Consider the following 22,637-nt stretch of genomic DNA (forward strand, 5'->3'; position numbering starts at 1 on the left):
GTGGAGAAATCTAGCTGAGTTAACCAGGTTTCTTTAATACCTAACACTAATTACAGTAACTGGATTTCTAATCTGGAAATTTTAACCTGGTTATGCATGGAAGTGCATGGATTTGGATTAACTGTTGGCTGTTAACAGTAGGGCTGCAACTAACTATTATTTTAATAATCGATTAATCTGTCGATTATTTTTTCAATTAATCGATGAATCGGATAAAAAAAAAGCATTAATTTACATCAACTCAATACATACATACTTGTTGTTTTAGTTAATAGTTGTGTAAAGGTAAGTAACAGATACAGACAAGACACACAGACACACACACACACTTATTCATTAAATTATTACCATCATTGTAGTAAGTGCAAGTTAAGTTCGTTTATACACCACACACTAATATATTTGTCAACAATAACTGATATGGGACAAAGCACATAATATATACATGACAACAGATTGAAAAATGAATGGGCCAAAAAAGGCGAGTGAATAAAACCGTGTCTTTAGTCTTGTAAAGTATACCACCCCTGCTTTATTACTGTTATTACCGAGCTAACGCTAGCTTGTCATGCTAGTCAGCTGGATAACGAGTAAACAGCAGCACCAGAAGAGCTACTGGAGGGACGGTACGTTCCTCACTTCAGACCGGAACAGAAGTAGGATAGTGTAGTGACTTTACCCTGCTGTTGAACTCCCTTCCTCCTCATCAAGGACTCCAACATGTTTACGTTTTAGGTGCTGACTCATCACCGTGGTGCGCCCGTGCCATGCCGTGTCGCTTTTGCTTATCTTGCAATTAACACGTTTTTGATTTATTTAGTGTGAAATGCTCCCACACCTTGGATGACTTGGGTCGTACTGATTTCTCTGCCTCTGTCGAGTGTTTCAGAACAACGTTACGGGTCTCTCCGGTCTCTCTCCGTATTTCCTTTACCCCCGCTCTGCTCTGTTTTCTTTTCTTTCGCTCCGCGCTGCTCCTCTCTGCTCCTCTCTGCACTCAACTAATTTTTTTTTTATCTCCGCGACTAGGTTGCCTAATAGTTGCACGACACAACGAATCGATAATTAAATTCTCTGCCAACTTTTTTAGTAATCGAATCTTCTTGATTTTATCGATTCGTTGTTGCAGCCCTAGTTAACAGCAATATTACTGTGTTACCAGATCTCTGCAGTTACTTTGGGGAGTACATTGTTATATGAAAATAAGAACCAAGTTTAAATAAGCCAGAATTCTTTAATGTTGTGATACCCTTATGACCTCACATCAAGGAAAAAATGGTTTGTATCTGAAACTTTTCAACAGTCAAAAAGATAATCAATAGTAAATGTCGGATTTTGGTCTCAGGGCTTCTTTCTAGAGCCAATCAACCAACGCTGAACAATCAATAGGGAGGAAGACATTCGTCTTTAACCGTACCTTGAGTGAAAGATAATATAATGAAGCCAGAAGGGGCTCAGCTTCTCCACTGGTCACGTTCCACATTTACATCTAAACCCAGAAGCACATCCATTTTCTGAGGGTTGCCACAATGTTCTCTGGAAGTTAAAATCTAGGTGATCAGTAACTGACGTGGAAGCAGAAGTTATGGAGTTAATATAAAAAATAAGCCACAGAATACATTCAACATTACAGAGTGACACAATTGTAAGGATAAGCGAGAATGGGATCTCCCTTAAACCTTGATTGCTGTTGTGGTTAAAAATCTCTCATCACCTCTTCAGAGGCAATGAAGTGACGTGTGTATGTTTTGTGGTTTGAATGGGTTTTAATGCAGGAAATAATTGCTATCATGTATCTTAAAGGGGACAGTTCTTTGTCTATACATGCCTTAGAGATTTTAAAACCGTTGAATGTGACGCTGTAATCAATAACTTTATTTGTCCCCAGTGAGGCAAATGGTTATGTACAGAAACATATACAGTACATGCCACTTTTCACAGGAACAAAATAAACTGTTTTCATAAACCTGTGCCAGTTGCAATAAAACGTCATAGTTTAGCATTCAGCATGCAGCTAAAAAGAAAAACAGAAAGCAAGAGGGTACAAAATAGAATTGATTGTGTAGAATAACAACGCTCACTATCTAGCCCGTTCATCTGTACAGTGGGCCAAGAAACAAGGTCTTCCTCACGGCGTGAAATGGAACAGAACAGTTTGGGGCACCGAATCACAGATAGATATGGCAGAATGAAAGGTAAACACGCACTAGATTGCTCTGTTTATTTTTGAATAGGGCTGTTTGTGTTCCTTCTGCCAAGAGTGGTGACTAAGATTGGAGCACCACAAAATTGCTGGTGGGGCTCGAGGACAGAAACATAAAAATCGAAAAGATGGCCAGAAGGGTTTCTTGTGATTAGAAATATTGCAGACATTACCTCAAGTTTTATTTTTTTGTTTAACTACAGTTTGCTCCCTTCCAAGCCTCCCCCTGTGCTCTATGGTCAACTCAGCCATGTTGTAGGTCTGAACTCTGGCTGATGAATCTGAAAGTGGTCCTTTTGCTGCACCTTCTGTGTAATAGCTTCTTTGTATTGCATTTTCTATCCATAGAACTAGTGAATGTTATTGGCTATCATCATTCCCCACAAAACTGAGCTGAGGTCACACGTATGCTGAGTATTTGCTTCTGTCCTGCTTCACCCACCAGGCCTCCAGATGTCCAGATTAGCCCGAGCTCCACCGGTGCTTTACTTCAAAGGCGTGCCACTTGAGAATGGCCCTCATGGCAGGGAGCTGCAGGCCTGTCTAAGCAGGCAGAGCAGGGCATTATGTGGAGGCAGCCGTATAGAAAAGGCCTGCACAATGAAAGTGTCAGTGAGAACCTGAGATTAGCCTCTGTGATTGATGAGCGTTTTATAGCAGCTTGTTGAAGCACCACCTCAATCACCTGAAGGAGAGCAGGGAGCCAGCTGAGAAGATTTTTACAATGGGCATGCAGTGTGTGTACCAAAGTATACAAGTGTATGGTCCTATAATTACATGTAATTGTTTTTGTGTTTGACTGCCTATCTAAATGGTGTTTTTGTTTCGGCAGTTAGTGTCTCTGTGTGTGTGATGCAGGGATATTTAATCCTGGGTGAGGAGATCAGTTAGTGTCTCTCTGCCCCCTGAGTCGCTACCTCCACTGGAGCATGCTATCAGCATAAAGCCCGGCTCCGTCCTATGGCTTTAAGCATTTCCTCTTTTGGCTCCATGGACACCCACCTGAATTTGTCAGGTGTTGGGACAAATTCATTGATACATCTATCACTAGTACACCAGCTGTTAAGGGTCCGTGGACAGACGATTAATCCTGAATCTCTCCAAGGCCTGTGTTGAAAAGATGTACTTTACTTTCTTTAAGTGAAACTTTATTACCGTATATCTTAGTTTTTATTTTCGGATTGTACTATCAATCAGTCTTTAAACTGTAAACCATGATGGATGGATGTTTTCAACTGAAAGTTCACCTTCATTTATGTTTTTTAAAAAACTTTTTATTAAATGTTTTAAGATGTCCATCACAAGTCTAATACTAAGACAAATCATTGTTTTGGAAAATCATCTTGCATAAAGAGTAAGATTTTTCACCCACACTGTAACAAAACATTAGAGAAAGACATCCACCATGTCAAGCACAAACCTCTCCAGCCGCTTTACTTTGACAGCATAGAATTTTACCAATCTGCTTGAAGACACCCCAAACACTGCACGCTGTATGTTTGTATGTCTGCTGTTCCAAAAGACGTGCCAGTGTTTTATGCCAACCACACCACGGATGCCATGCAGGAATACAGCATTGGAATCACGTAACCTCCACCCACAGGCACACAGTGTATGAGTTGCCAGCTCATGATGTAGATAGATGATACTGGCTCGCGGCACAAGAATGTGGGTCTGATAGGGCATGAGGGGCAGCAAGTGGAACGTTCTGAATCTAGATATGGAGTCTGTTTGAGGAATTATGGAGTCGGCTGTGCATTATGTTACGGGGCCCAGAGAACTGGTTTTGGAGTATGTGTAAAGGGGTCAGAGAAATAGATAAACTCTGCTCCTTCATCACACCCAGTGCAGCAATATCCATCAAGGCAACAAGATGTTTAATAAGGGAGTGTGTGTGTAGGAAAGTGATTGTTGATAATAACACCTTTGGCTCGGGTTTCACTACCTCCTTCACAGAGAAGAGGAGGAGTTGTCTGATGGATTAGATTGCTTTCCAGCCTGGGTCATCTGCTCTGCTCAGATCACTCTGAAGAGAGACAAAGGAGAATAGAAACCGCCAGCGTTGTTGTTCATTTCCTGTTCAATTCCTTGAAAACCTTGTCTTTTCCATTTGCTTTTTATACCCTCTCTGGTGACCTGCCTGACTGAACTATTCTCTCTACCCATCTTATCTCCACTCCTCTCATTTGTTCTCCTCTCCATGCGCCTCGTCTTATATTCTCTTTCTGCCTTCCTCCTTCCTTTTTCTCTTCATCTCTCCATCACCTTTTCTCTCTCAGCCTGCGCTTTTTATGCTCCTATAATAGGCAGAAAAATGTATCGCACACTGTGTTCGAGTCCTTCTATCTCTTTCATCATTTGGGTAATGGCGCTGTCGTTTAGCCGTCATGTCGCCATGTGAAGGGCTCTTGAGCAGCACAAGAGTGATGCCCCTGTAAGACATAAATGTTCACTTAAAAGAAAAAGTATTCTCCATGATTTTCTTTACATTCTGGTTTTACTTTGCCACCCTGTTTCCCTTCTTGTTCATGATTACAATGGGCTGATTGGAGTGGTGCTATCAGAGCTGTGGTGTGTTTGCAGCCATCCATCAGACATCTGAATGGAGCTAAGTTTAGCATGCTGCTGGGGCCAGCCTCTCACTCGCTGATGGTACGTTAGGATATATGATGCTGGCCCGAGAGATAGCGAAGACGATCATAGAATAGAAAACGTTTAAAGGCTTTATTGCCACTTCAACGGAAAAGTAAGGCAGCAGGAAAATTGCTCTCTTTGCTCTTCTGTGTCCATGTTGTCTCCTTAGATAAGCCACTTTCAGACGTGTGCCTCATTATGGAAATGCATTGGCAATTTTACATTCCCAGAGTGACTTTTTCACAAAAATCAAGGCCACAAATTTACTAGGTCAGACCTGGTAACATTTCCTTGAATTTTCCCTAAATGTAATGCTGTTATCTTAACCCTTTCTCATGCTCTTTTCTTTTCAAATACTACTGGAATCAGCACGACTTACTCTTTTCAGGCATAATATCTCCGGCAGAATTGCAGGTGTCCATAGAGGATAAATTATGGCATTTCCTGGCAGTGAAGTGAAAGGCATAAAATATACGTGTTGTTCTGCCTTCCTAAACTCACTATAATACATTTAGCTATGTATCCTTTCTCATGCACAAAAATAGAATCCATTTAATAACTTAAGTACTATAAGTATGAGCTGATTTTAAAGTCAGTCAGTAAAAATGTGTTTTTGTTGAATAACTCATGTTTTGAGCCAAAGAGTAAAACCTACAGAAAGTCTCACTACATTTTCAACTTAATTCATGCCAACTCCTTACAGTGTTAAAAACAGAATGTGAGCAAATACAAGTTAAAGACTGTCAGACTGAACTAGGAAGCAAAAAACAAGTATAACTAAAGAAAGCAGTAACCTTTTAGAATGATGCATATGCAGTTTAGGCTTTTTTATTCCATGAGCTAACATATCTGCAGCCGTGTGCCCTCTTCAGAGCTTTATCTACAGGGTTGCTAGGCTAGTAAAAATCATGGAATCATTGCGCTCACGGTGGTCATTAATTAAGCCACGTACACAGCAATTTACCTGCAAAATAAGTTTTAAAATCCATCACTGATACAGCCTGTTAGAGAACTCACTATTCATCATTGCTATCATTATTTTTCTAACTCACAGCTCTTCTCCAGGAGCCCCACTGCTCCCTTTTACGCACCAGGTGCCAAATAGCGAGTAAACATTGAGGCACTATCCAACAGTTATAACATGACAGTTCTGTCATGTTTGAATAAAGCCATTGCTTGACATTTTGGCAACAGATACCCATGTTTGAATGTTTGAAGAGGTCATTACTCTGACAGATGAAGCCAGCAATTGAACAAGTGGCATGTAAGAATCTTGTGATATCACCCCTATTTTGGGCTCTCTGTCATACTCTTTTTCTGAGAATATTGCGTACATTTCTGTCAGTTTTACAACACAACTACCAATGCATTTGACTCTGACAAATTGTCAGCAGCTTTCAATGCTGGTTCACTGTTGGTTTTATGTGGCAGACAGAATCTTTACCGGTTGCTGACTGAGGGGCTATTAGCCTCTTGGCCCAGCGCCATTCCTCCTGTGGCTGCTCGGTCCCCAGTCTCCCCGGGGCTCTTTCTCAGCTCTGGCCGTAACCCCTCCTATCTGAGTTCAGTCAAGTGGGAGGGGAGAGGGAAGGATGGAGCGGTGGAGGGGTTGAAAAGACGGAGGGATAGAGAGAGTGTTGTGCTCCACTGACGCATTCTCTCAAACTATCACCCTCTGCAAGTGCAGCCACAGTGAAAATCGAAAGGTAGAATAGTAGAGATAGTGAAGAACGTGACCGGAAATGCGGGGTGGAGACAAAGCGCAAGGAAGGGCGGAGAGTGATATGAAGAAGACCAAACAAAACACATTTCAAAGGATTTTGGCCAGATAAAGCTGAGGTGTGAAAGAATCTGGCACTGCATGGAAAGTTTTGCTCCTTCAGTACTAAACAACACTACAACATGTGGGGAAATGTAGCATTTATAATGCTGCTTTAGCTTTATTTGTACAAAAAATGTGCTTACAGTAAATAGATATTGTATGTATATTGCAGAATGGATTCATTCCTGTGCCATTATTTAGCCACAATTGTTATTTTTGTTACATTTCATGTGTGAGTAGTAATCTCAGAAAGAGAGAGCATCGCTGTCGATTTAGCTAAATTTATTCAGAGTGCAATCATACAGTATATGTGCTAATTGACACTGGAGGTGATCCTTCTTCCACAGAATCATCTGCCAGATGGCAGCCTGTCTCCATGTGTTTCGTTAACAATTTTGGATCGACCACCTTGCCCTCAAGATAACCATTTTTAATGTTGCCTATTTTCAGCAAGTCTTCTTCCCATTAACAAGACATTGTGTTCCTGTGTATTCCCCCGAAGGAAGATGATGATAGACAGATACCTTCAGTACAATATGTGTCATTCATAGCTCATTAAACAGTGCAATGCTTGAGGGGAGAACTCAACTAGATAGCTTATTATAATGCTAATGATAAAACATATGATTTAGGGCCGGATGTTATTATGTGAATATTTGCTGTCAGACTGATGATGCAAAAAAACAAAGTGAGTTTACTGAAATGCACAATTTTGGACAGTTTTAAAGGTCATCTGAGCTTCTGCTGCGGTTTGTTGTGCACTTTTCTTCCAGTCATGGCCACAATGTTCTACCACGACTTCCAAATGGATTTAAAGCCATTTCCTAACATTTACTCATTCAGAAAGCATTCTTGGATATCATGTATAGTCATGTTGGAGGACTGGAAGAGTGGGAGCTTAGGCACTGCCTGACTCATGTTATTGTTATTTACACATACAGTCAAAAGTAGAGCAACATGGTTAAAAATAAATAAATAGAAACTGGTCTGTGGGATGTTTTTTGGCATAGTGGCCACAGATATTGTGATGCACTTGGATCTAGAGGGAACTTTCCCCATACAGAGTCATCACAAAAGAAATGGCTGAAAAATGATAAGTAAATGTTGCTGATATATACAAACACTATAAAACTATTGTATTGTACAATATTTAGCAACCGTATTGTATTGAAAGTTTGACCTGACAATGGGGCTGGATGAAAACAATCACCAAAGTTATTACATTTCATCCTGTAGGGGACAAGAATGTGCGTACCAATTTCATGGCAATTCATCCAATAGTTGTTGGGACATTTTACTCAAAACCATAAATGTGCACTTTATGATGGCACTAGAATCACAAAAGTTATTAGAATGCCTCCTCTGAGGACCAGAAATGTCTGTAAAAAATGTCATGGCAATCAAATAGTTTTTGAGACAGTTCAGTCTGGAGCAAAGTGGTGGACTGACTGAAAACACCTGTATTACTGCTCTGATTGCTCTAACAGGGTGCTACAGTTGTAAGTGTTCCTCCAGTTCAAATGGGTACCCTGAACTGTCAGATTCTACTTTGTACCTTTTTTTCTTTTAAGGTGAATCAAAAAGTACACACTTGGTCTCAGTAGGGTCTGTTATATGCCAATTTTATTACACCTGTGAAATGTGTACTTTTCAGTACCAAAATCTCTCTATATTTGAGTTTGAACCATGCCCTTAATGGCTGACACCATCCTCCAAGCTCAAATTGAGAAAGTTTGATGGGCTAGCAGGCAGACAAACCCAGCGGCTCAAATTTCGAGGGATTAGATGAAGGTAAGATTGGATCTTTATCAAATGGCCCCCTTCTAAACTTGAGGGAATCTCACATTCCATCGTGTGTGTGTGTGTGTGTGTGTGTGTGTGTGTGTGTGTGTGTGTGTGTGTGTGTGTGTGTGTGTGTCTCCCCATAATGTTGGCATTTTCCAGCTTTGACTGCTTTTCATCCAGACTCGTTCCAATAGCGACTCAGATCAGTCGGGGTGCCACTTCACTCTGCCCACATGCTGGTTGTGTGAGAAGAAGCCGAATGTTTAAAAAGATGGAAGGAGAAAGGTTATGATTTATGTCTGTGTGTCCTCATCCCTCTGTCAGCCACGGGCTAACGCATTAATCCGTCTGCCAACCGATTGCAGAGGGGGAAAAAAAATGCTATAATCGTTCATCAAGGCCAGCTTGGGGCTCGCGAGTCAACCATGAGGGAGGGGGCTTTCATATTCATCCTGCTTTTTTGTCCCTTTTTTGCTCCACCACCCAGCTGGACAGTTATGAGGGGAAAGAGTGAACAGTGCATATAAAACCACTTGTGAGCAGGAGGATAAATGTCAGTCAATGAAAGACCCCTCACCGTCAGGGAGGCCGTTCTAAGAGTAAACAAGCTCATGGTTCACGAGCTCTCCTGCATGCTACTGAATCAAATTCGACAACACTATTATTATTTTTACAAGCTTTTGAAGAGTTATTCATGATGTGGGGGCATGTTTATATGCACGTAATACTTCTCAGTTTGAATTTCAAGTGATTCATGTTCCACATTAAAATCTGAATTGAACGCTAACAACTCCTGTTTTTACTATTAGGTGCATAATGCTTCTATATGCATAATTCCCATAATTCTCTTGTTATCTATTTCTCCACTGCACATTCTTATTTTATGGTTCATGTCATATGCTCTGTTTTAATGGTCTTGTTTTATGGGGAGAATAAGTCACTTTAACAGTCTGTCATTTATCTAAATGACATCATTTTCTATTTCTGGATTTTTTCCAAAATATATTTAGTGTGTAACGTGGGGTTGGGGCTAGAGTTTGGCTAGATGTGGGCTTTATTTTACCCCAACAGACTGCACTGAGATTAGCATTAACTTGCCTACTACTTTTTTCTTCTTTTTGTTTCTTTTTGCATTTTAAGAAATTATTAAAATTAGCAACATAGTATTGTTGGAACTACAATGCATACAACAACAATAAATGACAACATATAATATAAAAAAGTAGAATTAAAAAAAATATATAAAGGTACTTTATTGTCACATACACATAGCAAAATTCATTCTCTGGATTTAACCCATCCCTCAAGGGAGCAGCGGGCAGCCAATCACAGCACCCGGGGACCTTGATCAAGGGTACTGACTGGAGAACCTCGTATATGTTTTTGATGGTGGGAGAAACCCACACAAACATGGGGAGAACATGCAAACTCTACACAGAAAGGCCCTGGAACAACCTGGATTTGAACCCAGAACCTCCTTGCTGTGAGGCCATAGTGCTAACCATTGGGCCACCATGCTGCCTGGTAAAATAAAATAAATAAATAAATACCAAAAGCTGATTACCTATATACATATGTGTTAGCATGATACGTTCAAGTCAAAGGATACTTTTACAACAGTGACCGGGTAACGGAGATATAGCGTACACCCACACTTACATGTAGTCACTCCTACACATGCATAAAGATGTATTTACACACCCATTCTATCTGCGAGGGAGGCCTTCTACTTTTTCTAGACAACAGTCCTGGCCCTGTTCTCTGTTTTTGCCACAACATTTCTCCAGTTGTTTAATCTCTCTGCTTTCACCTTGAGCTTTTTCCTTTTTGGTCACATGATAAAACTTTGGAAGGGAGGGAGAAAACAAGACCTCAAGGCGTCATTTACTTACACATATACAGCAATACATACAGTGTTAATGAAGCACCCATGACAAAGTTCTTTAATAAGTCACTGTTACTCACCGTAATTGCGGTTTCCAACTTCTTCAACTTTGATTTTATTTCCATACACAGAGTGGACTGGATATAAAATACTTATCCTGTTGAAGGTGGAGTCAGCGATTCTAATCCAATACACTTCTTGTCAAATTCAGCACATATTTCCTCACGGTCTGCTAGCTGGAAGAAAAAATCTGTTGTTCATACAAAGTCCTGGCTCTGTAAAAGGGAAACAAACAAAGTGGCTCAGACTGAGCCACATAACACTTCTTTGTTCATGCACAGGACAGGAAAAAGGCCATGGATGTATAAAGAGAGCAATGGGAGCGAGAGGGATGGTAAAAAATGGAGCACTGGCGGGAGGGGTGTAATTGTTTGGGTGTTGAGTTGAAATATCAATGATCTTTCTCCAGAATCGCAGACTCCACCTTTTAAAGATGTGTTCTTTGCATGCATAGTTAGTATTCTGCTGTGTAGTATTGTAACCAATCAGAATTCTTCCAGGTGCTATAGCCCAAACTCCCTATCACATCAATCAAAAGTACAAGATGCAGTATACAATTATATCATATTGACTAACATTTGCATATTTATACATTTGTGTTGTGGTTTTTGTATATGTTTCTAACATGTCATTAAAACCCTGTTGACCCTAAAGGCAGCTGTTATAATTTAGTTTTTGCTTCCAATATCACAGTATCTAGAGGTTTTATAAACTTAATGTAGGTTAAGGCTGGAGTTTGCTTGAAATGATCTAGGTCCTACGATGAGTTGTCCAACTAACTTATACTATACTACAACTTCTTACATACAGTATAGCTCCTCAAAATGGCCACACTTAAAGGTGGGGTGAAAAGCTTACTGTTATAGAGAGTGATCTGATAATTGTTAAAATATGGGGATAATGTGGCACGCTTTCCGACAGTCTCTCCTGGAAGGCATTCATGGTATTGCACTCTTTAATACACGTGAAAAGTGATGGAAGTATCTGTGTAAGGATTATAAAAGGAAGTTTGGGGGAGGTTAAAACCTTGCCTACTTTCTCACCTCACCACACCTGGCCCTGCATGAAGTGGGCATGGAAAATTGCAAAAATTCTCACACACTAGGCTTGTTCGAGATTAACTGAGCCTCGCCTGTAAAGTGGACGAGAGCAGGCGGCAGCAGCCGGGGGTGGTGACAAAAAGCCACGGTAAAGTCAGAGGGCGTTTCTCAATACCAAGAATGCAAACTACGGACTTGTGTTCTTGGGGAGAACGTTCTTGCTGGTTGTTCTTGGAAGAATTAACTCGCAAGTTCACAAGCACAGAAAACACTGTTAACAGTTTGAGACGATGCGTTCTTCCTGTTATTGCTCAACACTCCCAGCACATAGGCCACCTGCAGGTCTCCAAAATACCAGCTAGAAATAAAAACCACAACAATATAACCACTTTGTATTAAAACAATCTCCGAACAAGAAATCCTCATAATGCTACAACTATTGCAAAAATATTGAAAAATAAAACTAATTGAGCTTTAATTTGATTGTTAATGGTTTAGCTCAAACACCCCTTACTTATTCAAAAGAGTGTAACGCGATCCCTACTATTATTAGCATATAAGTTTAAGTCAGTTTAAATTAAACAAATAAATAGGCATATGCACTGGTGTGTCCTATGTGTTCCTATTAGTGTTATGTGGAATTATCATTTCTATATTATTGTAGTGCACTGTATATGCCCAGGGAGATGGAAATTAGAAATTCAAATTATAAAGGTTATGTAGCATGTTACCACTTTATGTACAACTGTTCATTTATCATAAAGACTGAAACTCAACTTCTAATAAATCAGAAAACAAATATACCAAAAATATGAACTAACTACAAAATAATGTAGGCTATAGCATATGGCATAATTTAAACAAGTCTCCCGAAAAGAAACAGGTGTATCTCATAGACTAATAATATACAGTCTATGGTATATCTCTCCTCTGCCTGCTGTGTGTGTGTGTGTGTTTGTTGAGTTTAACTCTGAAAAGACAGTTAACCACATGTGTTGTGATATTTACACAAACAATCCGAAACAGCGAAATAAAAGCCTCTTATTTACGGGACCAGTCTAAAAGACCTCCGTCTTACAGCGGGGTCTCCGAGTGTGTCTGGCCGAGCGCCGAGCAAGCGGCCCCGGCAGGCGCAAGCTGGCGGCCGCGTCATTTTATGGAGCTCCGAAAACTCCGAAAACTTTGGAGCAAATTGTCAATTCGGCAAAGATTTTCGCAAGACTGCCTATATTCGAAATATAAACCGTTCATTTCTCGCCTAAAATGTTCTCAGATGTGAATTTAGTGATGAATAAAATGGCGAAAATTGTTAAAGGTCCCATGGCATGAAAATGTCACTTTATGAGGTTTTATAACATTAATATGAGTTCCCCCAGCCTGCCTATGGTCCCCCAGTGGCTAGAAATGGTGATAGGTGTAAACTGAGCCCTGGGTATCCTGCTCTACCTTTTGAGAAAAGGAAAGCTCAGATGAGCCGTTTTGGAATCTGCTTGTTATGAGGTCATAACAAGCAAGGTTTGCTTTGCCCGCCCAGAGAATTTGGCCAACCCATGAGAGAGAAATCATGGCTTTCAAACGAGAAAAGTAGCAGTTGGTCAAGGCCACACCCCCACCCTCCACCTTGCTCCTCCCACTCTCCTCCTCAATAGCTTCAGACACAGAAATGGCACATACTAAGGAAAGCTCATTGTGGGACTGGCTCTAGTGGCTGTAGTTCTGCACCAAGGCTGAATTTCAGGAAAGAGACTTCAGATACAGTATTAGGAGACCACTAAGGTCTATATAAAAGAGACTTCAGATACAGTATTAGGGGACCACTAAGGTCTATATAAAAGAGACTTCAGATACAGTATTAGGGGACCACTAAGGTCTATATAAAAGCATCCAAAGAGCACCATGTGATGGGACCTTTAAAATTGTCCTGTTTTTGGGCTGTCTATGCACTGGAAATCCATTAAATGCCGAAATGAATGTTGGGATACAGGTGCTGCGAAGTTCATACAAGTTACCAACCGATGTATCCTCGGTAAATGGGCGTGTCAAGAATACATCCGTGAATTTTAACTTTTCTTGGCGAAATGCGAACTTGTGTATTGGGACAGTACTTTGGCAACACGAGATGACGTTTCACAGGGACACAAGAACACAAGTCAATAGAAGAACACAGATTGGGAAACGCCCAGAGAGTTTGCAGCCGTTTCCAGCAGCCTTCAGGCTGAACAGGAAGTCACAGAAACACTCAAATCCTGTTGGGTCCAATTCTGATTTAAATAAAATGTTATCAGACCCATATATCAGCTTGTACACAGCCTCCAGCTGTTTTATAAAGACAGAGTAGCTGTCAAAATGCTCTACCTGCGATCTGGTGCTGATGTTAATACACAAAACACGTGATCTGTAATCTGAACAGATTTAGTCTCTCTGACTTCTAAACGTAACTATCAGCCACACAACATGTGTTCTTTACAGAATAAGCCTTTAAATCAGACAAATAGCAATTAAAATTCCTCCAATTCAAAAACTATAAAAAGTTTATATAAAACGTCATCATGTTGAGTCGATTCTGAACCAATCAGCTGTTAGATCAGCTGAGAGCCAGGCGTTTCCCATCAAGTCGGTGAAAAGCAACTGCGCTGCCTGCGTCGCAAACCTGCGGCCGCCTTGATCTTGTGAGGTTATCGTTGCCCACGTGTGCATGACGTCAGAGCAAGTCGGGATCAAGTCGGACACAAATCTAACCAGCATGCATTGGGCGGCGATCGCCGGTGATCGCTGTACAATGATCTGACAAGTACTGTCTCTGAACCATATTAACGCCTTTAGTATTCTGACATATCACAAACTCTTCGGGAACTAATTGCTTTAAACGCTGGTGTATTAGGTTGATTTCTGAGAAATAGTATTGACACAGGAGAGAGAGAAACTAAGAGCATGAAATCTGGGCTCATCTTACCTGGGCAGCAGCTGAAGTGTGGTGATGCTATGCCTGTTAAAACAAGCCTTCAAGGTTATAATGAGACTCTCTAATTGGCTGCACATAGCGGAACGCCTGCAGTTAGATCATCAGAAACGGGACAATTTTAAAATTGAGAGAATCTTAATAAATTAAATTTTTTTTTTCTTGTTTGTTGCAAATAAAAAATGGTTTGTAAAAGTACGTTGCCAGCAGTTCCCAATAAGGACAGCTCCAGTGTAACATTAACATAGCTTTGCAATGTTTGGCCATTCAACACTTTTGTCATCATTAAATATGTCACAGTATTTGCGATATTTCACACAAATGCTGCTCAAGCAACAAAAGTCAAACTGTATGACTCCTCACAAGGAAACGTTAAACAGGAAATCATGTACTATAACGGCAAAGCTCGGATTGTCTTTTAGTTTCATGTGAAAGTTACATTTTCATGATACTGAAACAGCACAGCAATTGTGTCGTCAACGTGTCTGTGTGCCAATATGCTTTTGAACATTAATGAGGTGTTGCTGTGCATGTTAATGCAGTCAGTGTTTAAAGGATTGACTTAGAGAATGTTAACCCTTGTGTTGTCTTCCCGTCGACCATGCAACTTTTAGTTTTTCTTGGTCAAAACTTAAAACTTTTGTCAATTTTTTTCCCAAGTTTTTCTGTCACTTTTTCCGATGTTTTTTTTCTGCATTTTCTTTGACTTTTTAGTTTGCAAATCAAATTTGCTATAAAATTGAATAAAGCACCCAAATGCAATGAATGTACTGAGTAGTATTTATTTGTGAGCGTTGTATTGAACCAGCCATATATTGAACCAACCAGCCAACCAGTATTGAACCAACCAGCCTTTTTTTTTGATAATTTGGTTGAAAGAAACCCAAATTTCTGATATAGAAACTTTTTGAAAATTGGTCAAATTTTCACACATACGCTCTTTGTTCACACATGCTGTATGTAAACCTGTGATTGTGTTGGATTCTTTATAGTCAGTCAACTTCGGGTCTGTTTACATAAGGTTGTGAGGCTAAAGATGGCCTACACTCCCTGCTCCCCTCTGCTCCTCCAGCTTTGGCCTCTGCAGCCATTAATCAGAGAGTGATGTACAGGTGGTCCCACTCGCCTCCTAGCACCGGCCTTGTATGGTTTCTACTCCCACCCTGCATGTCAAAGATGGTCAACCCAAACAGTAGATGCATGCTTGAATGCGAGAAATGGAATACACTTGTGTGTAATATAAATATTTATAGAGTGAGCAAGAGATGGCCCGCGTGGTATTAGACTTACACTGGGTTGTCCAGTGATTTATTATGTGTGCTGAGGTTATGCGTGATTAAATCCTGTGTGTATAGAAATGTTCTAGAATCTATTATTTTAAAGGTCGCATTACTTCTATGATCTGGCTGGTTGATGACAAATCATTGTAGCATACCGTTTATGTTTCTCTAATGTTCTCAATGAGAGTAGAGCTTTTGTTAATTTAATTAACTGTCTATCATTTTCTTGCTTCAGGCAGTGCATGTGGCACTATGACTTTTTCTTTTCTAAGCTGCTGGGTGCTATGTGCAGTACATACATTACAGTTCCATTGAGGGCTGAGTAATTCATTAAAAATATCCTTTTTTTTTAATTGCTTGATATGATTGAAATTGTAACTATTTTCAGGAAGTCAAAATCAATGCCTGTATTTATAGCATAGTATATTTTATAACATGATGCAGTTGACTTTTGTTGAGTTGCTTCCCTTTGAGTTGGAGAACAGTCAAAGTAATGTAAGCTAGTTTTAGAAAAGAATTGCTCGCCCAAACTTTTTTAATCTTTTCCGTGCGGATTGCACTGCATATAAACATTCCAAGCTGGTTGCTGTTTCTGTACAAGACCTTGCAACAATTGCCGTTCTTGCGGCATTTGGGAGATGTGTGTTGTTTAGTGTAAAAAAAGACCCAAATATATTCACTATTTACTCCTTTTTGAGTAACGTTTCTTAATAACCATAGTAACCAGCTGTTTTAGGAAATTACAGAACTTTTTTTAATCAGTATAGTAATTTGAAAATTGCACTCTTTTGAATATTGCCTTCCTTGCAAGAATGATTCAGACCTGCTTGCATAAGTACAAAACCTTGAGTCAAGTTCAGTCCGTCAGCAGCTCAGTGAATACTTGCCCTTCCGATTCAACATCTGGACAAAACAGGTAGTGGCAGATCATTTTTATTTCACTGAAGTCCCCTGTCAATACTGGCACCCTTAATTACAGTATGTGTGTGTTCTTGTGTATGTGGTTTCCTATGGATGCGTATCGTGTCTATCTTAAATCAAAAGCACCATACTGTACTGTTGCTGCAGCCTTCTGTCTTTTTATCACTTGTATATCTAGTTATGTTTGCAGATGACAGAGCCATATGGGCCCCATCAATCATAAAGCCCGTCCCTTTGCATGATGGAGAGTCATTTCATAGTTCGTTGTGACTTTTTCCAACACTTTGATGTAGTCTCGCACCCGTAGCCTCGAGCTATACAGGCTACTGTAATGTTAAAAGAAAAAGGTTTAAGGTTTTAAATGTTTGAAGACTGCTTTCCTAATGAATATAATTATCAGCAGTGTGGCCAAATATTGGCCATATTCACAGACATATGCAGTATTGGAATCATCATTCACAGCCATTTTGTTCGTCTTTCTCAAAGCTTTCTGGAAATGGCTAAAAGCTATTTAAGACAGCTTTTCAAATTGGTTAAGGGAATCTGAATTCTCACCAACTGCTGTGATACTGTGTACAGCATGGGAAATATTATAAATCCTTTTATGCTGTGCAAACCTCCCACGTGGAGAAATCCGTTTAAAGGTCTGCGCTTTGGGTTCACACAAAGATTGAATTGAAAATTCACTTTTCCTGCAGTTTTCAAATTGACATTAAAAGCCCCGCCAGGCTCCGCTGCTTTGAAATTTTGATTTGTAAAAGCCAGTTTCAAGCACGCCAAGGTTTCAGGCTCGTACACCACACAGAGCTGTGTTTGTCCCAGCGTCAGGTTGTATCAGGATTTTGTGCCTGATGGGCCTGAGACCGCTTTGTCCCTCTCTGTAGGGGACACCATCGCAGCGCAGAAAGCTTTCCCACTGCACTTATTATCACTACAGCTGCAACTAATACTTTTTCCTATTATAGATTAGTGTTTTGTACTTTTTTTGAATAATTGATTATGTTTAGTCGAGAAAATGCCTAAAATAAAAAAAAAACATCAAATCAAGTTCCCAGAGGCCAGGGGGGCATCTTTAATTTGCTAGTTTTATTTGACCAACAGTCCAAAACCCAAAGATGCTCAATTTACAACGAAATCAAAAAGGAAAATTAGAAAATTCTTGCATAAAAAAGTGTAGTTGCAAATGATCTTCTGCTGGAATACCAAATAAAAAAATTTTGAACAAGAAAATCCTTACATTATATTATTACATTATTATAACAATTGATAGCCATAATTTTTGATAATTTTCTGTTGATCAACTAATTGTTTCAGCACTATTTTTGACATAAAGATATATCAATACCTGTGTATCAAATACCACATGTAAAAGGCTTGTGTGTACTGATTTAATGTTATGAACTATGACATGATTTAACTTTCAATAACTTCTTTCTTTCTTTCTTTCTTTCTTTCTTTCTTTCTTTCTTTTTCTTTCTTTCTTTCTTTCTTTCTTTCTTTCAGCGCTCAGTCCGTGGATTTCCACTTTCTCCCGCCCGGGCGTAAGAGACTTCTCACAGCTCACCCTTGACCTGACTAGGAATGAGCTTATTGTTGGTGCCAGGTAAGAAACTGTAAATCCACTCAGCTTTTCACCCCACAGAGCACATTACTGAGAATGTGATACCCTTTCTGACTCACTCATGCAGTGCGGTTTTTGGGTAATGATGCTTCTTAAGTACTCCGCAGAGGCCTGGTTGGACCAAGTCAAGCTTTAGATTTGGCAGAAGGGAAGACTTCGGAAGAATTACGTCATGTCACAATTGTGTGTGTGTGTGTGTGTGTTTGTGAGTGCACGTGATGACATGGGTTCAGCCGGATTTGTCGGTTAAAAACAAACAAATGTAACCAATAGTTCACGTACTTGCAAAACCACACAACTCACATAAAACTAAAAACAATGACTTAGGCTGATGGACAGTTACAGTGTAGCCTTTAATCGGCTTTGCTTTAAGTTGACAGCCGCTAAAATGGACTGTCTGTTCTCTGATACTTAATTTGCATTATTAAACAGGATAAATTGGATAAAGTCTTGTCATATTATGCACACACTCACATATCTCCGTTTTCCTCTCTCCTCAATCCAGAAACTACCTGTTCAGACTGGACCTCAGTAACATGTCGCTGATACAGGTAGGCATGCTAATTTATCTACTTCTCTTCATTTTCTCTGTTGATGATGAATGTTTTCTGGTGGTTTTGAAATTATTGGGAATATATAACTGTTTTTGCAGTGAAAATGTAGTTTATTGACCTAATTTTAGAATAATTAATTGGAAAATGGTGCATTTTTATTTATTTTGTACACTATGGAAGTATCTCTTCTTATTAAAGTAATAATGCAGCGGTTTGTTTTAAAATGCGTTGTGCGTGCGTGTAACAACTTGATGAGTTCTGGTGGGCGTAAATATTATCTGATTAGAAGCTTCGGACGCCTCAATCAGAACCCTACAAAGACAGGTGTATATCACTGCTCTGGTTAAAGTGCTCATGTATATTATGCTCATTTTCCGGTTCATCATTGTATTTAGAGGTTGTGAGAGAATAGGTTTACATGGTTTAATTTTCAGAAAACACCATATTTTTGTTGTACTATACATTTCTGCAACTCCTCTTTTCACCCTGTGTGTTGAGCTCTCTGTTTTAGCTACAGAGTGAGGCATCTCACTTATGTCTCACTCTCACCATCTTTGTTGGGCGTCGCACATGCTCAGTAGCTAGGTAAGCATTGCTAGCTAGTCAGTTGCAGAGTATGAGGGCGTGCCACGCTAGCAGCTAGGCGAACATTATAACGTGTGTTACAAACATGTTCGTCACAGAAGCTCCAAACAGTTCTAGAGCTGTTTGGAGCAGTTTGTGAACAGTGTTTTCTGTTGCAGATGGTAAGTCCCTTTGGGGTGGACTTTGGGCTTTTTCACTTTGTAAACCTTTAACGTGCACAAAAAGATATATAACACAATAAAGGAAAGGGAAAAAGCCAAAGCCACTACAAAGACTTTTTGTTAATGATACCAAGTTTAGGAGCAACAACACAGCAGGCGAGCAGTCCATCTCTCTTGACTTTTGCTTTCATCCGATTCCCAGAATTTGTTCAAAGCTTCTTCTAAACTGTTCGTTAGTTGGACCCTATCTCTTAATTTCATTTCATGTCTAGGTCAACATTTCTATTACAGTTTGTTATTTTGCAAGGTTAAAACCAAAGACTCTAGATATCATATATATTTATAAAATATGTGACGTCTAAATAGTGTATTAGTGTTCTTTTGCACTATAGCTTGTGAAGCCTGTCACTTTACATTTCACTGTACATCCTATGGTGTGCATGTGGTGGTTAAAATCTAAGAATACATACTATGAAAATTCTATATTATGAAAAAAACCTTTCAAAGGGACTGTTTATTGTAGAGTATATGCTCTAAATATATAACTGTTTTGTTTTGATTGGTGGCCATTAGACCTAATATTCTTGTGAACTTGAAGTTACAGTATGTTTTACTTATTTAATCTACTTGCAAAGCATTTTCATTTGGGAAGAATGACATCTAACATGAGTTGATATTACTGTCTGTCACTATGCTATGTAGCAGTGTGATGAGGTGGAATATAACAACAACAATAAAATAAAATAAAATTAGTGGCTTTGAACTCTAAAAGATCCCTTGTCGCAATACATGTACAGTATGTGGTAGTTGCACCAGTTAACCTAGGAGCAATAGATAATTGGATATTGGAGCCCTGTAGTGAGCTATTTGTTTATTTTTATTTTTTTTCATGATCTGCCCACATTTGGCTCAGCACCTGCCCTTTGTTTGACTGTGTGTGAATGATCCTACTTGTAGTCGCACCAGTTAAATGTTTTAAACACCTTGTCGACTGATTTTATTGACATTTTTGCAGCAAGTGCTTCCCCTGTCAATAACAGCTTATTGCTAGTAATGTGACATCCCTTTCCTTTGACTTCCTGTCTTCCCGAAGTCACTGTCGCTAACGACTTTATGTCCAGTCAGCCATCTAACTACAGATTTATTCTTCTATTTATTCCAAACTACAACTAGAAATGCTAAAGAAACATTCCTACATCAGGGAAATGTCCAAACCACTGTTGTGCTATAAAAGTTAATGATAGGGATATTTACAGTATTCACATGTTTTAATGATATGCTGAGGGAAGAATCAACATAAATATATATATTTTTTAATTATCCTCCATGTTGCAGAGGATGTAATTAAATTGGGTTACAATTTGCCTATGGCAGTAACTGCCGTGTGTGTTTTGTGAAAGGCCCGTGGTGATATGAGTGTTGTGCCATAAAGTAGCTGTGGTATAGCCGGGAGCAGAGGGTTGCCGTACAGTTGCGTCAGGCATCACTAATGACAATTTCCTGAATCTCTACGGGACTGTGTAATCTGAAGTGGTATATCACTGTCACTGGGTAGAGAAAATCTGTCTTTAAATAAGCCAGAGTACAGTGCACAGTATCCATGCTTCAATGACTGTAGGATATCTTCTCTTTAGTTGGCCAAAGTTTTCCACTGCTGCAAGGCAAATTGAATTACATATTCTGCTAAGGTTATTAAGGTTAATGTAATTTCTTTTAACTCTGTAAAGTATGTAAGTGAGGGGGACAGGAGTATAAAGCATAATAACACAATCCATGCATTCATTCAATCAAAAAAGCTGCGATACATCTTTAGTCACTGAGCGAATCCACTGTTGCTGTTTAGAGTTTAGAGGACCATAGCGGCGGTTTTGCATGTTTTAGCCCATTAACTACAAATCTTGTGTACTTTTGTGATTGTGTACATTTTTCCAAGAATCCCCCGTGTTATGAGACTGATTTTCCCCCTTCCATGCAAACAGTGGTTTCAAGTTGATGCCAGTGCAATATGAAAATCACTGGGATAGGAAACTTGTTCCGTGAACATTTAGTGTGATTTATTATTTATTTTATTTCTAAAAACTTCTGAAAATAGTTTCTTGCGACTGCATTAAAGGAAGGACTGACATTTAAAACTTGAGAAATTGGATGAGAAACACGCGTTATTTGATAGTAAAAACTGGAAGTCAATCAGCAAGGATAATGTGAATTTGGTAGGCTAAGAAAATGTCTGATTTATCACAAAACACACCAACAAAGAAGTGTCTGTTTTTAAGTTTGATGTAACTTTGACAAACAAACAAACTGACAAACTGACTAATTGAATGGTCATAGTGTACTGAAATAAAGCTAGAGAGTTAGGAATCTAAAAATGTACAATGTCCTTTCAAGAACAGTTGGCTGACATAAAGTATCTGTGATTTTCAGTTGATAGGCTGAAGCATGTTAAACCACCAGTATAGTGCTTTAAGTATTTACACCTACTGCATTTTTCGCTTTGTTTAATTGGGGGTGTGTGTGTGTGGGGGGGGGGGGGTTGATTTAGTTACTTGTTCTGTTCTGATTGAGCCACCATCATTGGCCTTTTATTCCCAGGCTTTGGTTACTTTTTAAAGTAACCAAAAGTAGCTTAAGTATTTAACTCGCAGCATCAGTTATATTATTATTTCAAGGACAAGGACCTGCATTATATTACACTACGTTTCACCACAGTATCCGAGCACATCACCAGACTCGACTTCGTCTGACAAAGTCCCCTTTCACAGCAGCCACAACTGAATGGCATGATGTCTACAGCTGCCACCCGTGTGTCACTGCCGATATCAATGCGCCCTTTGTCCACATGTCCTAGTTGTCTAGTTTTGGAGGAGAGAAGTTGACTTATGTGGGTTTTTATTTGTTTTCACCCTTGTAGTGTTCTTCTCTAAGAAGCTGTTCTCTTTGTCCTGAAAAAGGCATCTACCCTCTTAACATCCTTATAACATGTAGGAAGCATACACACATAAATATGTGACACACACATCCATGCACATGCAGTCAAACATACTACTAGATTATCTAAAGTTGTCTTTCTCCCTTCTCACATACACACACACACACACACACACACACACACACACACACACAGACA

At 39.5% G+C, this 22,637-nt stretch overlaps 1 protein-coding gene across 2 annotated transcripts in view; it reads left to right on the forward strand.

Moving 5' to 3' along the window:
- sema5ba (sema domain, seven thrombospondin repeats (type 1 and type 1-like), transmembrane domain (TM) and short cytoplasmic domain, (semaphorin) 5Ba) overlaps nt 1-22,637 on the forward strand; it is a 180,273-nt gene that overhangs the window by 73,490 nt on the left and 84,146 nt on the right. For both annotated transcript variants that reach the window (XM_028590629.1, XM_028590632.1), the window contains exons 4-5: nt 18,093-18,192; nt 18,716-18,761. In XM_028590629.1, coding sequence (XP_028446430.1) covers nt 18,093-18,192; nt 18,716-18,761 — 146 coding nt within the window. The remainder of the gene's footprint in view (nt 1-18,092; nt 18,193-18,715; nt 18,762-22,637) is intronic.

The sequence above is a fragment of the Perca flavescens genome, chromosome 11, assembly GCF_004354835.1.
Source record: "Perca flavescens isolate YP-PL-M2 chromosome 11, PFLA_1.0, whole genome shotgun sequence".
Lineage (NCBI taxonomy): Eukaryota > Metazoa > Chordata > Actinopteri > Perciformes > Percidae > Perca > Perca flavescens.